Source organism: Balaenoptera acutorostrata, chromosome 3, assembly GCF_949987535.1.
Source record: "Balaenoptera acutorostrata chromosome 3, mBalAcu1.1, whole genome shotgun sequence".
Taxonomy (NCBI): domain Eukaryota; kingdom Metazoa; phylum Chordata; class Mammalia; order Artiodactyla; family Balaenopteridae; genus Balaenoptera; species Balaenoptera acutorostrata.
Genome location: NC_080066.1, coordinates 172,123,302 through 172,143,382, shown reverse-complemented (window position 1 = coordinate 172,143,382; position 20,081 = coordinate 172,123,302). Strand labels below are relative to the sequence as shown.

At 39.2% G+C, this 20,081-nt stretch overlaps 1 protein-coding gene across 21 annotated transcripts in view; it reads right to left on the bottom strand.

The window, feature by feature from the left end:
* The window catches only part of LOC103019590 (EF-hand calcium-binding domain-containing protein 11-like), a 238,117-nt gene that overhangs the window by 158,823 nt on the left and 59,213 nt on the right, over positions 1 to 20,081 (bottom strand). For 2 of the 21 annotated variants that reach the window (XM_057542283.1, XM_057542259.1), the window contains one exon: positions 8,677 to 8,761. The exons of 11 other annotated variants lie outside the window; for them this stretch is intronic. In XM_057542283.1, coding sequence (XP_057398266.1) covers positions 8,692 to 8,761 — 70 coding nt within the window. In that variant the 3' untranslated portion in view covers positions 8,677 to 8,691. Of the gene's footprint in view, positions 1 to 2,220; positions 2,333 to 3,523; positions 3,649 to 4,152; positions 4,336 to 8,676; positions 8,762 to 14,866; positions 14,934 to 17,035; positions 17,058 to 20,081 lie in introns of those variants that run through there. 8 more of the 21 variants (XM_057542246.1, XM_057542244.1, XM_057542243.1 and 5 more) reach the window with 8 other exon arrangements.

The window sequence follows — 20,081 nt, the reverse complement described above, 5'->3', positions numbered from 1 at the left end:
GTTCCCATGAAACTGTAGGTTCCTGGCTCTCCTCTGACCTCTCCTTGCCTGGCTTCCCTCCTAATCATGCGCATCCTCTCAAGGTTTTGTCTGGTCTGCTTCTCTTTCTAATCCTCCATTTATGCCAACATGGGACCATGATTCTCCCACTCACACAGGCTCCCCAGCCCCAGGAGCTAACTGGCATTGCTTTGGCATTGCTTCCCAATATCCAGTCAGCTTTTGAGGCTATCAGATTCTTTCTGTGTAACATTCCTAAGACTTGACCTTCCCTGCATATGTCCATGTCCTTTTCTCTGGAACCTCATCGATTAAGCTCTAGTCAGTTACCATGGCTTCCTGTGGACCAGCTCGTCATTCTCTGGTACATCCTGCAGCCTGAGGCCAGATGAAGATCCTTTTCATCATGCCCCTTCCTTGTCCAAGGATCAGTACATGCCTTGCTGAATCCAACCTCAGTGCCCCATACCTGGAATGACTTTCCCCTTTGTAAGCCAAATATTCTACTTTCTCCAAGATCCAACATGAAATTCCTTCTCGGATGATACCAACCTAATCCTCTTCCACAGTGAATTTTAATTTCCTCAGCAATCATATCTGGATCACTCTCTCTCACACTCGCTTTATTGCAACTAAAGGGCAGTTCTTGTAGAGACCACCATGATATGGGGGGCCAGCAAAAGCATCTCCATGTTTGCTAAATTGAACTGAATTTACTGCAGCTCTGCCAAAATTTAATTTTAATTATATAAAGACTGAAGGAACATAGAAAGCAGATCTTGCTTCAACCATAACAGTTATTACTTCAATTTCTTAAACTATAATAACAGAAATAGATACACACTAAAAGCATTTTTTTTAATTAGGAAAATCAATGGAACAAAAATCTTTATATATTCTTCTTAGTTTTCTCTCCCCTGACGTTTTAGGGGATCTTATCACTCCAATTACAAAAGGGTCTTTTGGCATCTGAGGAGCTAAGGATGGATGACAATGAATGGGTAGACTCAAGTATGTGAAGGATGAATTGTATCCAGAAAGCTGTGGGTCAGAGAGAGATTTTCCAAATGGGAAATGAATTCTGACAGGAAGCTGCCTGCTGGGAAATGAAGGAAGGCTTTGAAAAGCTAGTAATCATGATCAAATCGTAGTTGTGTTGACCGGTCGGAAATACACATGTAGAATCTACAATGTAGAAGTTGTTCTGAAAAGAACTTAATTATGCAGAAGAGGAAGCCAAAGATCTTTTAAAATGTGATCATCCACATTGTCAAACGTGTTAATACGTCACAGATAGCAGGGCTGTCTCACAAAATAACTTATGTTCAAAAGTTCTTTGCGAGGCTCATAAATCTTACCTCCTTCAAATCAAGATTAGCTCCTGACTAGGTAAAACTAGCAGGAAATTGCTTTAATAAGATAGACTGTTTAAAAAAAAATTTGAAAATTAAAATCATACACATGTATTTATACCTAATCTCTTCTCTATTATTTCTTTCTAATCATATGTGAAATGTTGTTTTCATTCATTCACTAAACATTTATTGAGCACTGTCCAAAGCTCCAGGGATTCAATGATTCCTACCCAAAATGAACTCACAGGCCAAAGAGGGGCACTCACAGGCTCGGTGGAAAGAAATAGAGAGTAAAGAACAGGAAATAACTAAAAGGGAAGAAATAACACTGAAATGGAAAATTTTATGTGTACTCCTAATTTACTAATTAAAGAATAATCCTTGGGCTTCCCTGGTGGCGCAGTGGTTGGGAATCTGCCTGCCAATGCAAGGGACACGGGTTTGAGCCCTGGTCCGGGAGGATCCCACGTGCTGTGGAGCAACTAGGCCCATGTGCCACAACTACTGAGCCTGTGCTCAGAGCCCACGAGCTACGGCTGCGGAGCCTGCGTGCCACAACTACAGAAGCCATGCACCTGGAGCCTGTGCTCCACAACAAGAGAAGCCCCATTTGCCGTAACTAGAGAAAGCCTACGCGCAGCAGTGAAAACCCAACACAGCCAAAAATAAATAAATTTAAAAAAAAAAAAAAAAGAATAATCCAACAAATCAATGTCAAATAAAGCCAGTGAAGAACCCTGCCAACTTGATCACAGTCAGATTCAGTTTTCTGAAATTCTTATATGTGAGTGTGTCAAGCCAAGACAGCAGTGAGGAACAGTCTGGAACACTTTAAGATGCTGAAAAATAGTGACTGTGTAGGTAGAACAGTCTTTAGCACCTACAGATAAGAAATGGTTCCTACATTTATTTCACAAGAAATGTAACTGTTGATACTTTTATCTTCTAGCTTGCTTTTGGCAATAGTTTCTTCATCACTATAAAAGAAATTTAGAATTATATTATTATATCATTATAAAACAATTCTAAAAGAACAATAGGGAATCATTACAGAAATTTTGGAAAATAACAAACGGTCAGAAGTGATCCATATAACCAAATCCTAACAATTCTACAGGAAACTGTAATACAACAAAGAAAATCTTGGAATCAAACAATATGCTCAATAATAATTTTAGGGAAAATGGAATAAAAGGCAACTGCAAAAGCAAAGTTACCTGGTGGCCTGGGGAGCCCTTCCCTTCCCTGCTGTATCTGAGCCTCTCTCATCCTCTGCAGGACCACCCGTCGCCCCAGCAACTGCTCCCTCTTCTGAACTGCTTATTTCATCTTACCCGGTGGAACCAGACAGTGAATAACCTGCTACTATTTATTTTCCATGTTTTCGCCTTTTTTCCCCAAATAGATCATATGCTGTTTCCTGAGGACAGGAAGTATGCCTTCTATTTCTCTGTATCCCCAGCAACTAGGAAGCACCCTGCACAGGATAAATGTTTGTTGATGAGGATGCATATGCTCATTTTTAATACTTACGTGAATATTAACAAAATCTAGTTGGTTACTATTTTGAAGAAAGGACCTGGGGTTAAAAAATCTTCTAATATTATATATTTCACCTTATTTGGCAAGATTTCTGAAGAATTCAGTACAGCTTTGTATTATTTAGACAAATAAAAATGGTAAGAAATAAAACCATTCTCATTAAAAAAGTGAAAATTCATTTATTCTGAATTTTGAAATCTCTTTAAACTTAGATAAAATATACAGAGAACAAAAGATTATCAAACCTTTCACTAACCAGTAACCCTTATGTGTCCTTCCCCTCTGCCAAACTCCAGTTTATAAAATCATTCTAATACATCAGTGAGGAACACTGTTTAAAAAAATTTTAATAACAGTTTTAAATAATGCATAATTATATGGGGATATATGTATATGTATATGTATAGCTGATTCACTCTGTTATAAAGCAGAAACTAACACACCATTGTAAAGCAATTATACTCCAATAAAGATGGTAAAAAAAAAAAAGCATAATTGTCCTAAACAAACAGGACCCACACCTTTTTTGAATTCCACCTACCACACCCCCTACACTTAGCCTATGTAAACTTCAGACTCCCAGGTTCAAATGCCAACAGCACAGGTGTGTCAGAGACAAAACTCACTGTGTAATCTGACAGCCAACTGAGATCAGCTACACGGAGGAAATGAGAGTTGGGATGGGGTGGGGGAGGGGGGAGGAAGCAGCAGGTGTTTCTGGAGCGGTGCGATCACAGGGCTCTGGGGACCCCTGAGGGAGGAGGACACGAAAGAAAGGGTGAGCCCACAGCCCAGAAAGGCAGAGGAAAAGCACCACACTCCAAGCTCCAGATTCAACTTTCCCAAACTTTAGAAACCAATCCGTTCTTAGTTGGGGACTATACTCTGTCACTTCCAAAAGGGAAAACTGTGTACTAAGCCCATAGTAAGTGTGCAATAAACGCCCGTTTAACTGATGGATCAACAGGGTACGATCTGATCACTGCCTCAAAGAACCTGATCCCTGGGGAGAAACTCAGAGGGACTAAACAAAAGGAAAGGTTTCTTTCTGATCATCTTCCAAGACCTGCACGTAGTTTGTGAGAGTGGCCTGCGTTTCGAATTATGCATTATATTTCAACCATCACTGCGCATGAGATTGTGTGGTCCTCAGGAAGTTTATGATATGAGATATTCCTACTACAAGGAGATTTTGATTTTGCATCAAGCTCCACCAAAAGAAGGCACGCATAAGTACATATCGAGATAAAAGTACCCCATAGAGCTGAGGAGTGAACCGTCTCCTGTCAAATGTTTTCCTGGAAACACTACAGCTGGGGGTTCTCTTCCTGAGTCATAAACACCCAGCACTCGCCTTCCAGGTGCTGCCAGCCTGAGGCACCCTCCGGGGTAGGCTCCTCCTGCTATCTTTCTGCTGCAGTTCCTTGTTTTAAGTGCTCTGTAAGTCAGATTAAAGTATTTGTTTATTTTTTCAGTAGCCGACTAAAAATAAATCTGCAAGCTAAGGATAAAGAAAGACACTTCAGACTCTGCCTTTGAAGCCCATTTCATGGCAAGTAATTGACTTCCCTCCTAGGGACCAGTTATAGATCAGGAGGAAAACAGCATTCAGAGCTTTCACGAGAATACCAGAGACTGAAACACGCTTCGCACCCAGCTTACTTTCTCGTAGAAACAAAGGTGTGCATGCCCTGTCTGCTTCCCTCACGTGAAAGAACTACCATGTTTAGCAAAATAAAAATCTCTCTAAGGTGCTTGTCCCTCCTCCTCATACTTTAGGAATGTTACCTCCAGCTTTTCCAAAAATATCAACCACCCAGATACTGACGACAGGGTTTTGATAAGAAGAAAAAGTATAAGATTCACTAAAAAAGAGGGCTAACAGGATCTCGGCAACGTGGTCTCCCTCCTGCCTGCAGGCCACAGAGCTTGCCCACTTGTCCCTACTATGTAACTTCCTATAGCCACAACCCTGTGGCATTCTGATATCCATCAGGTAAAATCATTCTGTATGTTCACATGACAGGGTTAGAATTAATGGATGAGATGACAAGGCTGTCACACTGCTAAAAGCATGAGCTGTAGAATCCACAAACAGACTGCATTCTGTCTGGGAGAACATGAAGTTACTGCACTTCTCTCTAAGCCCTGCTTCAATAAACAAAATGGGGGTGATAATAACAGCCACCCTGGGGTTGCTGAAAAGAGTAAATGAAACAAAGTATGAAAAGCGTTTAGTCTCCAGTAGGTGATAAAAATATTTAGCAGTAGTATGACGACAACCTAAGGGTGACCTCACAAAGAATCTAGTGTCTTAACTCTCAAGGTCAGCTAGAGAAGGGTTGGAGAGCTCCCAGAGGTCTTGTGTGGGGTTGTCAGCAAGGAGCTGCAGTCATTCTTGGGGGACACAGAAGGACAAAATTCTCCTTAGAGTTTCGCCACCTGAGAAAGGCTTGAAGAGCCCTTGCTTTTCTCTTGTCCTCTCTCTCTCTCTCTCTCTCTCTCTCTCTCTCTCTCTCTCTCTCTCTCGACTAGATAGAAGACAGAGTTAGGAAAGGAAAAAAGACTTCTCCATTCCCCTTGGACAGAGAAGTTGGTAGAGTACATATAATATTTCCCCAAATTTCCCAAATGCATGGGGAATGCCCTCTTAGTACTATAAATATACAAAGTGTTTACAGTCTGTTTTTAGGAATAATGAAAAAGAACAGTATCTAGAATTAGACATCAAGCTAAAAATAACTCTTAATTGGTCTTAGCTTAGGCAAATACAAGAGCACTTAATTTGCAAAAATTTCATGATGTATCCACTGTCCAAGAAAGGTCAAACACTGAACCTCTCCAGTATTTCTCACACAAAGGTATAGAGATGTACCATTTTCCTGTTGCATGTGGTAGGGCTCTCAAGGGAAGACATTATCCTCTACTCTACCAAAATCCATACAGAAATCTAACAGATGCTATGTCATTCATAGCAATCCAATAATTTTAATTATAAACTAAATTTCCCTAAGCTGGTCGTAAAAATTTATTATGTAATAGTTGGTACACACAAAAGAATGAATATATGTTAACAAATATCTACATTATGAAGCTTGATAATAAAACCAAAACCTGTGAGCCCAACCCCAACTTAAGAACTAGAAAATTTCCAATATTAGTGTAGCTACCTGCGCGCTCCTTCCCGATCTCAGCCCCGTGCCTTGCCTGCAGAAGTAATCGCTTTCTTAAACTTTGAATTTATCATTCCTTTGCGTTTCAAAATATTTTTTTGCAAAGATGGATCTTCAATTGTGTATTATTTAGTTTGGCTAAACACTGCAAAAACTTGGAGACCTTTATCTCCAAATGGATCTGAAGTTGGCGCCACAGAGCCTAGGATGTCTCAGCTGTTGCCATTCTTCCTTAATAGGCATTATGTGCCCTGCCCCTCATCTCCCCAGAGAGTCAACAGAAGTTCTAAGGATTCTCTCGGTTTGTGCCCACAGCAGTCACAAAATTTCCTTCATTCTCAGAATAGGTGTCTGTCTACACAGCTGCTGTCTGAAATGGGGAGAACTTTCTACCCACCCAATATGAATCTGTGTACCAGTCGTAACTAGTTTGTATGGAGTGGACTTGAGGCTGCCTGCCATATTGGTGGGGAAGTCCTCCTGCCTGGAGGAGAGGTAGCACAACCCAGACATCTCTGGACAGGTATCTGTGAATCTACTGCAACCACCTCCCTGACAGCTCTTCATCAACAAGTACCAAAGCAGAGGACCCTACGGCCTGGTTGACCATATAATTTGCACAACATATTCCCTACTAATTCCCCTGGACTTCCTCCATCTCCTGTTAAGAACCATGATTTCCTCATCATTCTTCCAGAAAGCCCCGTCACTGTCAGCTTCCCATCCTTGTTGATAAAACTGTTAACAACTGTGAAGGGCCTGAGAATTCAGCCTCCTTGCAAGCTACCACAGTAGCTTGCCACAGTTTCACGGATGCTGGCAGAAGATCCAGGTCTATTGGTTCAGAGACAAAGGACTTCATTACTCATGGCACAGAGAACAGCACGAGCATCACACATTTGCATCAGCTTCCTGTACCCCCAGATTCTACGGGGTGGTGTGGATGGGCTCAGATAGATGCCTGTGCACACAGAGGGCTGCATCACAGAAGAGGGACCTTGAGCTTAAGGAGCCCAGCATGCCTGCCTTTTGTTCTGGAAGGAGACACTAACTCCATCTTCCAAGGATGTTCACTATACAACTATCCTTGAAAAGAGACTGTGGAACAAAAAGCAGTCAGTGCCTTACTCATAAGATGTGTAGAAACAAGAGAGATCCATAGAGTTCCCATAGTCAACCATTATCTGTTACACTTCAATTAAAATTATTATTTAAAACGTTTTTAGTGGTATGATTTTTTTTTTTTTTGGTATGATTGTTTTAAATTCTATCTTGAACCCAGAAGTGACAATCATATTTACAGAGCCTCGTGGAGAAATGTGTGACGATGTGCAGGAAAGGGTCCCCCAAAAGATACTTGTTTATTACAGTTGACAAATATGTGCTTTACAGGTTCAGGACTTCAGAGGCTTTGAGGGAATCTTTCTGACTCCGTTTTTTTTTTTTTTTTTTTTCTCTACTAAGCAAGAACAATAATTTTCCTCTGTAATATTAGCTTAGAATTTAATTAATAATTCTAAAAGACATAAAGATCTGCTGTGAGATAGAACTATAAAAATACTGAAAGTTCTAGCCACAGTCTGCATGGCCAGCAAGCTTCCTTGATATGATGTAAGCTCATCTTTACAGTGAAGCCCCTACTTTACATTATCCTACAATTTGCACCTTTTCTTCCCAAATCTGCCAGTTTTCTCACGTTACTGATGTACTGACCTCTTCTTTATATTACCCTGTAATTTATGCCTTTTCTTTAAGTCCATCACATTCCCTGCATTACTAACAGACTGACCTCCCCTTTATATTATCCTGCAATTTACACCTTTTCCTTCTGACTCCGTCAGATTTCCTAATGTCACTACTAATGTACTGACAGCTCACAATTTGTACAGCATTTCTTGCAATTTGTACTCATTTTTCAGAAAAGCTGGAGGAAAGCTGCCTTGTTACTGTGTGTCTAGGGCTGAAGACCAGAGACTGCTGAGCATGCGTGCTTCACTACAGACCTGTGGACAGGGCTCCTGACTTAGGAAGGCGATGTTAGGAAGTGATGAAAGATGATGAGCTGGGTCCTCAGTTGTTGACTAAGTATCAGTAGACGATGAAAAGGAAGATGTACATTTTATTTTATATTTTTAAATTTATTTATTTTATTTATTTATTTTTGGCTGTGTTGGGTCTTCGTTGCTGCGCACGGGCTTTCTCTAGTTGCAGCGAGCGGGGGCTACTCTTCGTTGTGGTGTGAGGGCTTCTCATCGCGGTGGCTTCTCTTGTTGCAGAACACGGGCTCTAGGCACGTGGGCTTCAGCACTTGTGGCGCGCAGGCTCAGTAGTTGTGGCACACGGGCTTAGTTGCTCCGCGGCATGTGGGATCTTCCCAGACCGGGGCTCAAACCCGTGTCCCCTGTATTGGCAGGTGGATTCTTAACCACTGCGCCACCAGGGAAGCCCAGGAAGATATACATTTTATCATCTGTCCTTTAAGAAAGTTTCAGGGGCTCCATAGGATGAGAAAAGTCTTTCACAACTAACTAACTTACATTTAACACATTCTTTTTCATTGAGTTCAAACGAAAGAGAGGCTTTTTCACATGTTAACAAGTTTCCCTCAGTTTGTATTCTTGCTATTTGCCATATTTCCTCCTGGTCACTCTGAAGTAAGACTTCCTGCAGAATCTGCTACCTACGTGGAGTCTGAAATGAATTAGAGTCGGTAAAACAAAGGGAGGTAGGGTTAAGAAAAAGAAAATTCCAGATACAGGACACCGCATGTGCAAAGGCACAGAGGTGCAGGTCCAAAACCTTTAGGGAACTTCGGCTATTTCAGAGTGGCTGGAGCACAGACTGAGTAGGAGGTGCCTGGAGCAGATAATGAGGACATGCCATTTGAAGGAATCTAGACCATCTATATAATCGGGAGCCACTGAAGAGTTTTAAGCGGGGAGAGTAATGTGCTCATATTTGAAATCAGAATAATCTCTCGGATGGTGGAATGGAGGCCATGTTAGAATGGAGATGACACTGGAGGTAGGGAAACAGATCAGGAGAGTATACAACTAGCTAGTAAGGAGATGACAAGGGCATGTGTTATGGGCTGAATTGCATCCCCCTAAAATTCTTATGCTGATGTCCTAGCTCCTAGTACTTCAGAATGTGATTCTATTTGGAGACAGGGTCTTAAGAGACAGCCACTGGTCTCAGAAGAAACCAACCCTGCTGACACCTTGATCTCAGACTTCTAGCCCCAGAATTGTGGGACAATAAATTTCTGTTGCTTAAGCCATCCCATCTGTGGCATTTGTTATGCCAGACCATGACAGCCTGGATCAAGGATGGTGAGGAGGAAAAAACCTGAGACAGACTTGGGTGGTAGAATACACAAAATCTGGTGACCAGTTGGTATAAGTGGTCAAGAAAGAAGCTGATTTAGAGGATCCTGGTATGGGTAACTGGGTAGATGGCCATATCATGGACCAAGAAGAGTAATACAAGAAAAGAGAAAGATCAGCAGTTCTGAGATAAAAGACAACATCAAGCATTAGAACATGTGCAGTTCAGTAGGATGTGAAGACATGGGTCTGGAATTCAGAAAAAAGGACTGAGATCAAGGCAGGGAACTGGAAGTCCTCCACGTGGAAGTGGAGGCTGTGAATGAAGTCTCCCAGAGGAAGTATACTGGTGTAAAGGAGAATACTGGAAGGAGGATGCATCCAGTGAAGGAGATAGAAAGGGATGCATAGGTAGGACCAGACCCAGGAATGGGGATTGTCACAGACATCAGTGGAAAAGGGTGTTCAAAGAGGGAGTGGTCATCAGGGTTGAATGTTGAAAAGAGGTCAGAGACTTAAGATTATCCATTGAATCTGACAATTAGGAGCTTATTGGTGAACTCAGCAAAATTATGCAGTAGAGCTGTCAGAGGTGAGAGCTGTGCTGCACTGAGTGGACAAGTAAAGAGATTGGGGGTAAACGAAAATGGCAAGCACAGATCACTCTTGCAAGAAGCTTGGCTAAGTTGGAGCTGGAGGTGATGCAGGGTTCAGGGTGGGTTTTATCATCATCATCAGTAGCGGTGGTGCTGGTAGTGGTGGAGGAGGAGGGGCAGGGGGGAATAGTACTACTAAGCAGGTGGTCACATCCTAAGGTCAGAGGGTGCTGGGCCTGCCTCTTTGACATGTTATTTCTTCAAGATGAAATCAAACATCATCTTTACAATGAGTTGTTCTAACTCCCACTTGGGGTGGCTGATTTGGATTAGAGTAATTTGCTGTTCAAAGTATGGTCATGGGTGCGGGCAGCCCATTGGTGGAGAATCCCTCATAGACTTCTCTGCAAGGTGAGGTAGATTATATTCATTTGATATCATGAAGGGGTAAGTTGGGTCAGGGGAAAAATAAGAGGGGGACAGGAAATCAAGAAGGAGGTGAAGAGGAACTCTATCCCCTGGCAACACCTGTCATGGCCGAAGCTAGGTGAATTCGAGTCCCTCGCTATGCGTTTACTCTCCCACCAGACTGCAAGTTCCCTGCCTGCAGCCATAAGTTACCTAGAGCACCCACACAGTGCCAGGCACCTAGAAGGCGCCCAATCAATTCGGAATGAGAGCTCTACCATGGCCCTACCATGTAGAGATCATGGCCCTACCATGTAGAGACCATGGCCCTACCATGTAGAGATCATGGCCCTGGAGCTAGGTCTTCATGCCCCGATGCCCAGTCCTGCTCACAAGGCAAGAAATGAGCCCAGTGAGCATCCACACGTGATGTCTACGTCCTCTCACAAGACTAGGACAGGTCAGGGAGGGATGTGTAACTGAGACGGTTAGAGACCACCTCTCCGGGTAGATCCCAAATTCTTTCTGAGTGAAATCAAGGTTACATCTAGGGAAATAGGGGAATAGAGGCCAAGAAGAGGGTTTTAAAAGGCAGAATAAAGCAAACTGGATGGGGATAACATTTAACATAGGAAATCTGAAAACAATTCAGAACCATTTGGCTATGAAATGTTTGTTCAGGGTTTAAGGTGCACCTTATCTTATTTCATTTATCATCAGGACACCTTTCCCCACAATTTAGAATCTCTAAAATTGTGGTTGCATCTTACAATAAATGGTATCTTAGCACTGTCATAGTTTAATGGGCAGACTTTTTTTTCATTAGTGGTACATGATATGAGGGTGCCCTAGAATCAATGGTGTCTTAAACTTCATGATATGGTATTTTACTCTGTGAAAGGGTATGGCAGTTGTTTTGATCTGCTGCGTTAATTGAAAGTACTCAGCTTTAGCAATGGGTAAACTCTAAGTACTATCTCAAAAAAAGAGTATCTCAAAAGGCACCCCTTCACATATTAAGTCACTGAGTAACTATTTTGAGAGCCCAACTGAGCACTTTAGTTGATCACTCCCAAAACAGTGAGCAGGAAGAACTCTAATTCACAGAAAGCTCTGTTATGCTATATCGTGAGTAACAACATTCAGGACCCAAAACTCAGGAATAAAAAGAGCCTGATTATTACCATTTTCTGTTCAATTGGTTCTACATTTGTAATTAAGTCTGCGCCTTCTCTCCAACACTGTGGAATGTTGATCACTTACTACACGGGTCAGAGGAAAAAGACTTGAGACTCTATTTCAAAAGATAGGAGGAAAATTCTAGCTTGCAGTTGGGACAGACTCTGAAGACTATTTTGAGACAGTAGTCTTTCACCAGATGAACCCTGTGGTAACTGTGGTATTATTTGGGGTTTGTAATGCTTTCAGTGTTTACAAGGTCAAATCTAAATTCATATACTGGAAATGTGTTCTATTTTCACTGCTGAATACGGGCTGCATCAACTTATTTGCTTATTTTTAAATGCGTCTTCTGGCCTTTAGAAGCTATTATTTACATAAAGGTAGTTTTGAACTTTACAAACATGTTGGATGCTACCTACTGTCTACATATTTTAAATAAGGTTAGATATGTACAAAGCAACAACCTATATCCAAAATAAGAAAATGAAAGATGGAAATCATTGCCAAATACCTTCCTAAATCATATTTTAAAATTTTCACAGATTTGTTTTTATCATACTGAATTAAAATATACTTTCTTAAAATATTAAACCATATGAATATCTAAATCTATTTTCAATGTTTTATACAAAGAGTATGGAGAACATTTTTTAGAGCAATCAACAGGTCTACTTTGGGCAGTTATTTCATTTAATGATTATTACCACCCAGTGTCTGTTTTTTAATACTGACCTAAGAGACAATCTAAAAATGTGAATATTTATCTTAACCTTCTTTAAGATCTAAATTCACTTTTCATCTCGGCTTTTCTCATTTTCACCTTGTACCTGATTACTTTACAAGGCATATGTCTCTTTCTTCCTTTAATTGCTTTTTGTACCTCCTTTTTCATTTTTTACAGAATTGCTTGTTGTTAAGCAATGTGCATAACATTAGGATATACATTCATTATTCTAGAACGCTGTCTACTTGGTATTATTTTCCTCTATTCCTTTACCTCATTTGAATTGACCTAAACTGTACTGATTTCTTTTGACATTTCTTTCTGTCAAAACATGTTCCCCCATCTTCCTGGCCTTTGATCACTACTCAATAGCTATTGTATTCAATATTTAGCCTCATGCTTTTCTGTTCTCCATTGTTTTTGTTAAGCTCTGGTGGACAGGCTCATAGCATATGACTATTTTTCTTCTTAGTCTACTCTGCCTTACTTCTTTCTTTTGTATTTAAAGACATTAGAAAGACATTTCTTATGAAATTTAGGTCACTTCCTATTATTTTCCTTTTATCACTTTTGCTCTTCCAGATGTTGGTTTTTTCAGGACCATAGCACCTGTTCTGCGCTCTTCCTCATCTTACTGTAGTGATTATAATACTGACTGTGCTATAATCCTATGAAACCACTTCACTTACCCAACTTAAATTTGTTCTATTTTTCAATGAGCTACAATGCATTTAATTTATTTAGCTATGGGAAGCTGCCCAAAACAAAAAGTTCCCCCAGAAAACCAAGAAACAAAACAAAAAACTAAGCACGTCAATTACTTACATATACCATAATTTTCTTTTCCATATATGTCTGAATAAATATTTTTGAAGAACACAAAGAGCACACTTTACCTTTACCAAACCAAGCTAACTTGTAGCCTAACTTGTACTGCTGGGCTCATATAGATTCTTGTTCCTATTATTATTCTTGAAAACAATGATTTCTAAGTAGAGTGTGGACGGGTTTATGACACAGGATTACCTGATATTCAGCTTGACTTACTCTGGTCATAACCTTATAAGGTCTTGCTTTTCTAATTGTAAAAAGAAAAAAGTGATGATTCTTCGCCTATTAGAACACAGGGATGTAACAGAGTTACAGAATAAGTTTAAGCAAGATTCGTTATGGATAAACTCTCTGGAACAAAGTTGTTCTATCAGAAATGTCAGAGATGTGTACGGGTACACGTGTTAATATTAGTATATCCTCTTCACATCTGGCCTATTAATACTTTTCAAGTTCTATTTAATCTAAACTTTGCAAGTATACCCTTCTTAATATTTATTTGTATGACTCCTTTCTCTTGAATACTGGACTGCACAGTCAGATGAAAGGGCTCAAATTAATTGATCTCATAGTCAAAGGTTCTTACCATATTTCAAATCGATCCTAAACTGAGAATTTGCTTCCATTTTTTTTTTTCTTTTGAAGGTGGTTTATAATAAGTTGAAAAATAAGAGTGGAAACTAAATAATAAACCGGAAAAAAATGTTAATCACTTAAAACAAATGATAAAAACATGCCAGCTATGTCTGTCTATAAACTCTATGGCTTATTGAGAGGCAGCTCATGTAGTTGTTAAGAGTATAGGCTTTGGAGTCAATCGGCTTGGTTCTCTTGACTATTTCATTAAAATGAAAGCTAATAAAACTTATGGAGCAGTAGAACATAGTGGCTAAGAAGGTAAGCTTGAAAATTTATAAGGAAATGCACTGAGTTAAGGACAGTCAAGATAATTTTGAAGAAATTACAAAGCTCTAGGACTTACACTAGTAGATATCAAGACTTATTATAAAGCCATACAATTAAGAGAGTGTGGTATTGGCACAAGGATAGACAAATAGATCAAGGCAAATTAACAGAGATGGGAACATATGTATATGTATAACTGATTCACTTTGTTATAAAGCAGAAACTAACACGCCATTGTAAAGCAATTATACTCCAATAAAGATGTTAAAAAAACCCCAGAGAGTTGATATTACAGTCTCCCAAGTCTGAAGTCAGTCTAGAGGCAGAATTCCTTCCTCCTCAGGGAATCTCAGTCTGTTTTTTTTTTTTTTAATGGCCTTTAACTGATTAGATGAGGCCCACCCACATTAGGAAGAGTCCTCTGCTTTACTCAAAGTCTACTGATTTAAATGTTAATCACATCTTAAAAACATCTTCACAGCAACATCTAGACTGGTGTCTGATGAAAAACTGGATACCACAGCCTAGCCAGGGTCACACATAAAACTAACCATCACACTTGCATAGGCAAAGAATAAGATAAGACCAAAAAAAGCATGAATCATAAAAAATTGATAAATTGGACTTCATCAAAATAAAGAACTTCTGTCTTTAAAAGCAAATGTTAAGAAAATGAAAATGAAAGTCACAGACTGGGACCTGTATCTGGAATATACAGAAATCTCTTACAACTCAGTAGTTTAAAAAAATAAAATAAAATATAAGCAAAAGATTTCAACATACCCTTCATTACAAAGGTGTGGATGGCGAACAGAACAGGAAACAATTGTTTAAGTCATTAGTCATTTGGGAAGTACAGATTAAAATCACAATGAGATACCACTATACACCTATTAGAAATGGGTAAAAACAAAAACAAAACAAAAAATTAATAATATCCAGTGCTAGTAACAATGGACAGCAAATGGCAGTCTCATATTCTGCTAGCGGGAATGCAAAACAGTACATTCGATTCAGCAACAGTTTCCCAGTTTCTTTATAAAATTAAAACATACACCTACCATGTGGCTCAGAAATCACACTTATTAACTCAAAAGAAATGAGGATAAATATCCAAACAAAAACCTGAACACAAATGTTTATATAGCAGTGTCATGCATAATCACTCCAACTGGAAACAACCCAGTGTCCATTAACTGGTGAACAGATAAACTGGTACATCTGTACAACAGAATGTGACTCAGCATTTAAAAGGAATTAACCCCTGATATGTGCAACGGCATGGATGAATTTCGTATGCATTATGTAAAGGGAAAGAAGCCTGAGACAAAAAATTACAAACTGTATGATTCCATCTACATGGCATTCTGGAAAAGGCAATAACATAGGGGCAAATCATCATCATCATCATCATCATCGTCAGTAGTGCCAGAGACTGGGCGTATAGGGAGGGAACTGAAAGGGATAGAAATATTTTATATGTCGATTATGGTGCTGGTTACACAACTGTATACATGTGTCAAAACCCATATGACTATGATACAACTATTAATGGACAATTCTACAGTCTGTAAACTATATCTTAATAAACCTGACTTTACAATATTGGCAGTGAAAGCCAAAAAGATGAAAAAAACATCACATTAGGATGAAACTTAGTGGGGGAAGAAAAACTGAAATACGAATTCAAAAAGAAAGGATGTAAAATTTCAAATTGGTAAAGAACTTTTTCACATAATTTTAAATGCTTGTTCACACATTTTTGAAAGAAAAATAACGACTGTCAAATCACTGTGGTATGTAAGTTCCACCTGATACACTTAAGAGTGACATAACAGGGCTTCCCTGGTGGCGCAGTGGTTGAGAATCTGCCTGCCAATGCAGGGGACACGGGTTCGAGCCCTGGTCTGGGAAGATCCCACATGCCACGGAGCAGCTGGGCCCGTGAGCCACGGCTGCTGAGCCTGCGCATCTGGAGCCTGTGCCCCGCGACGGGAGGGGCCGCGATAGAGAAAGGCCCGCGCACCGCGATGAAGAGCGGTCCCCGCACCGCGATGAAGAGTGGCCCCCGCTTGCCGCAACTGGAGAAAGCCCTCGCACGAACCGAAGACCCAACACAGCCAAAAATAAAATAAATAAATAAATAAATAAATAAATAAGAAAATCCTTAAAAAAAAAAAAGAGTGACATAACATCTTTATTTTTAAATGTCAGTTTATAATACACTGGAAATTTTATGCTTTGCAACCATTAAACTTACTTTGAAAAGTTTTAGCTATCATTCTAAAAATGCACAAGGAAATGCATAGTTTTTAAGAATCCTTTTAGAGAAATACAAAGACTCCTGCTCTAGAAGATAGCTTCCCCCAAACTGCCACAGATGGTTTGCAGGTGAGGCAAGATACTGAGCTCCAAAGTCTCTTGGGCAGGCAGGCTGTTTGCCTTGAGCTAAAAGTAAGTTGTCTGTTTACCTAATGTGCTTTTATAAATACTCTCATTGTCTCTGAATGCAATAAGGTGAAAGAGATTGTAAGACACTGTCCTAGAGAAATTCTTGTACATGAGTACAGATGGAAAGATACAAGAAAACCTACTGCACAGTTAACTGAAATACTGAATAACTGAACAACTTAAACGTCCATCCACAAGCAAATGGATAAATAAAATGCAGAATTACCTTTCAGTGAGATTTTACGTAGCAGTGACAATGAATGAGCTACAAGAGCTCTATGTATCATTATGATGAACCTCAAAAACTGAATGTTGAGTGAAAAAAATCAAGGTCATGATTACATACAGTATGACACCATGTACAAAACATCTGAAAACATGCAAAACAAGATAACGGATTGTTTGTGAATAAATATCTATGCAGTCATACTAAAACATGCACAAGATTGATAAATACCAAAATATAGATCATATGGTTCTCTCCAGAGAGAAAGGGTAAGAAATCAGGGAAGGATGCATAGGGGTTTTCAACTCTTTGTGTAATATTTTATTTCTTAAAAAATCTGAAATAAATATGGCAAATGTTAAGACTGAAGAAAGCTAAGTAGCTGAAATGCAAGTGTTACATTATATTACTATCTATGCTGTTCTGTGTTTAAAATATTTCCAATGGACACACAAAAAAATGAAGTATGTATTTGGTATCCTAAAATTTGGCAGGAGTTCTGGTTTATTGTAGATGTCGTGATTTATAACAGATACAAAATCTTCAGAGTCTGAAGAATCAGAAAACTTGATCAAGCCTAGAGATTAAATATACACGTTATTAACTTTTTAGTTAGCTAATTACTGGAAACTAAACCCAAGGCCAGTCTGGACATCCTCCTCAAGTTCTAAGAAACTTAAAGAAAATCGGATGCACTTGAATTGGTAAAGATCGAATATTATATCTAACGTAAATAACTTACTTTTCTGTAGTCTTTAATAAATGAATTCATTGATTCATCCGACAAGAACTGAATGACCATGTGCTCTGCGCTAACTTGAATATCCAGAGGAATCAAGACAGAACAGACGCATCGCTGCTCTCACGGAACTTTATAGTCAAGTGTAAGAAACAGACAGTAAGCAAACAAAGAAAAAAGATCGTCTCAGAGATTGGTTAAGTGCCATAAATGATATAAAACTGGGTAGTAGAGATTTATTGTTAGGGGGAAGGAGGGATAAGGTGAAGCCACTTTGGATACAATAGGCCTCTCTGATGATGCAATGTTTAAACAGGGAACCATAGTGCAAAGACCCAGAATAGAAGGTAGCGAATGTCTTGAACAACCAGATGCGTGGGACCGCATAAGCATAACAAAATAGACGTAAGCTTTACCAAGCCTATAGAAATACAAGGACATTTATCCTCAGGTAGTAGTTTAAAAGTTTTACAATTTTTTTAAAACAGTTAAAACTAGAAATACCTTGTTTCCTATCCAGGAGCACTTTAAGTATCACACCTCAGTCATCTAGCTTGACTTCTTATCTGGTATTTCAGTAAAAATAGTACTTTGGTATTATACTGAAATAAAATAACACTGAGAATAAAATAACAAGGAATCCTCAAGGTGCTTTCTGAATGACACCAGTAAAAATCAACCTTTTTCTAACATACGTACCAACCATTTAGAAAAGACAACAGACTGTAAATATATTCTTGGTAACAGATGTTATGGAATAAAGCAAGCAAGCTAATGCAGGGATCAAAAAAGCAGGTGACTATGAACAGTAAAATAATATTACAGTAAGACATTAAACATCTGTATCATATTTCAGCACATGTGTTAATACTCAAACTTTTCTTGAAGCTATAATGTATTTTCTTGGGAATGGATATAGTGAACAGTGGATCTCTTCACTTCAATCAGAAAAAAATAATCTAAAGTAGACTTACAGAGAGGCAAGCTCTATCAGCTATATTAGTTATCAGCTATATCCCAGATGGCCATCTAGGGGTATTTAAAGACTATTACCTACGTCATTGTCTAATATACTGAGGTAGACAATGTGGTTAACACAATGAGAATTACAAGGAAGGAAATAAAACAGAAAATGCTGTCCTGTCTTTGTTCATAAACCATGATGCAGTGATACTTTCCCTGTTTGCAGTTCTAATTGCTACATCTCAGAAGATGCCAAAAAGGAGGTATAGAAAGAATAGTGGAACTAAAATTAGTGGTCAAGAACCAGACAAGCCTTCTGTAGGAAGATGGAAAAACAAAAACAAAAAGAATTCAGATCCTCTAATCCAGAAACACAAAGGCTGAGGAAAGCCTATGAGATCAGGAAAGGTTTGCATATGATAATTAGAATGATTTTCCAAATCTGAAAATTAAGAGCCATGAAACAACAGTGAAGATTAAAAGAGGTCTATGGAGACAATTTCTTTGAATCATAGCTGTATGGAAATGTATAAAACATCTTATCCATGAGGTGGAACAAAATGAAAATAATTTTTAAAAATCAATAAAATGTTTGATAAATCATGGATTCTGAAGCCTGCGTTTGGATCCTGACTTTCTACTTATTAGCTGTGCAACACTGGACAAGTTTCTTAACCTCTCTGTGTCTCAGTTCCTCATCTAAGAAATGGTCGTTGTGAGGATGAAATGAATAAAGAACAGTGTTTGACACATAGTAAATGCTTTAAAAACTTTAGTCATGACTCCATGTGCAGAAAAGAGTTAACATAGCTGTCCTGACGGCCATACTGCTTACAAGGATGGCCCTTGGCTGGCCTCCCACCAACATTAAGTCATAAGAGTGGATCACTGTGCTGAAAACTCTTCGTGCAACAATATGGTTTATGCTGAACCTCTGCTTTCCTTCTGGGAGTCTGGAATTTTGGTACATGCCAGGCAGAGAATGCCTACGTGATCATCCCACAATAAAAATTCTGGGTGCTGAGTCTCTAATGAGCTTCCTTGGGTGGCAACATTTCACACATGATGTCACAACTTGTTGGAGGAATTAAGCACATCCTGTGTGACTTCACTGAGAGCAGACCCTCGGAAGCTTGCACCTGGTTTCCCCTAGACTGAGCCCCGTGTGCCTTTCCCTTTGCTAATTTTGCTTCATATCCTTTCACTGTAACAAATCGTAGCTGAAAGTACAGTTACATGCTGAGTCCTTCCAGCGAATCATCAAAGCTGGTGGTGGTCCTGGGGCCCCATCAACACACTCAGGCATAGATTATTATTAGCAATTATTTTACACTAGGTGTAAGTACAGTAAAAAAATGAATTTTAATAAATCTGGAAGTTCAAGAAAAGAGACTTTTATATATAACACCTTGATGAAAATAGAAAACATTGTATTGTTTCTTTTTGTAAATAATGGATGAAAAAAACAAGTTGAGATTCAATGGCATGTTCATTCAATTATACCGCTATTTCCTGATAATATGCTTTCATGTCACGTGAAAATAAATATTTAGCTGTTACACCTTTCTAAATGACATTCAAGACAAGAACAATAAGTGGTCAGAAATACTTGGGTACATCCTTCAAATAGCAATAGAAGATACAGCATAACTAAAATGC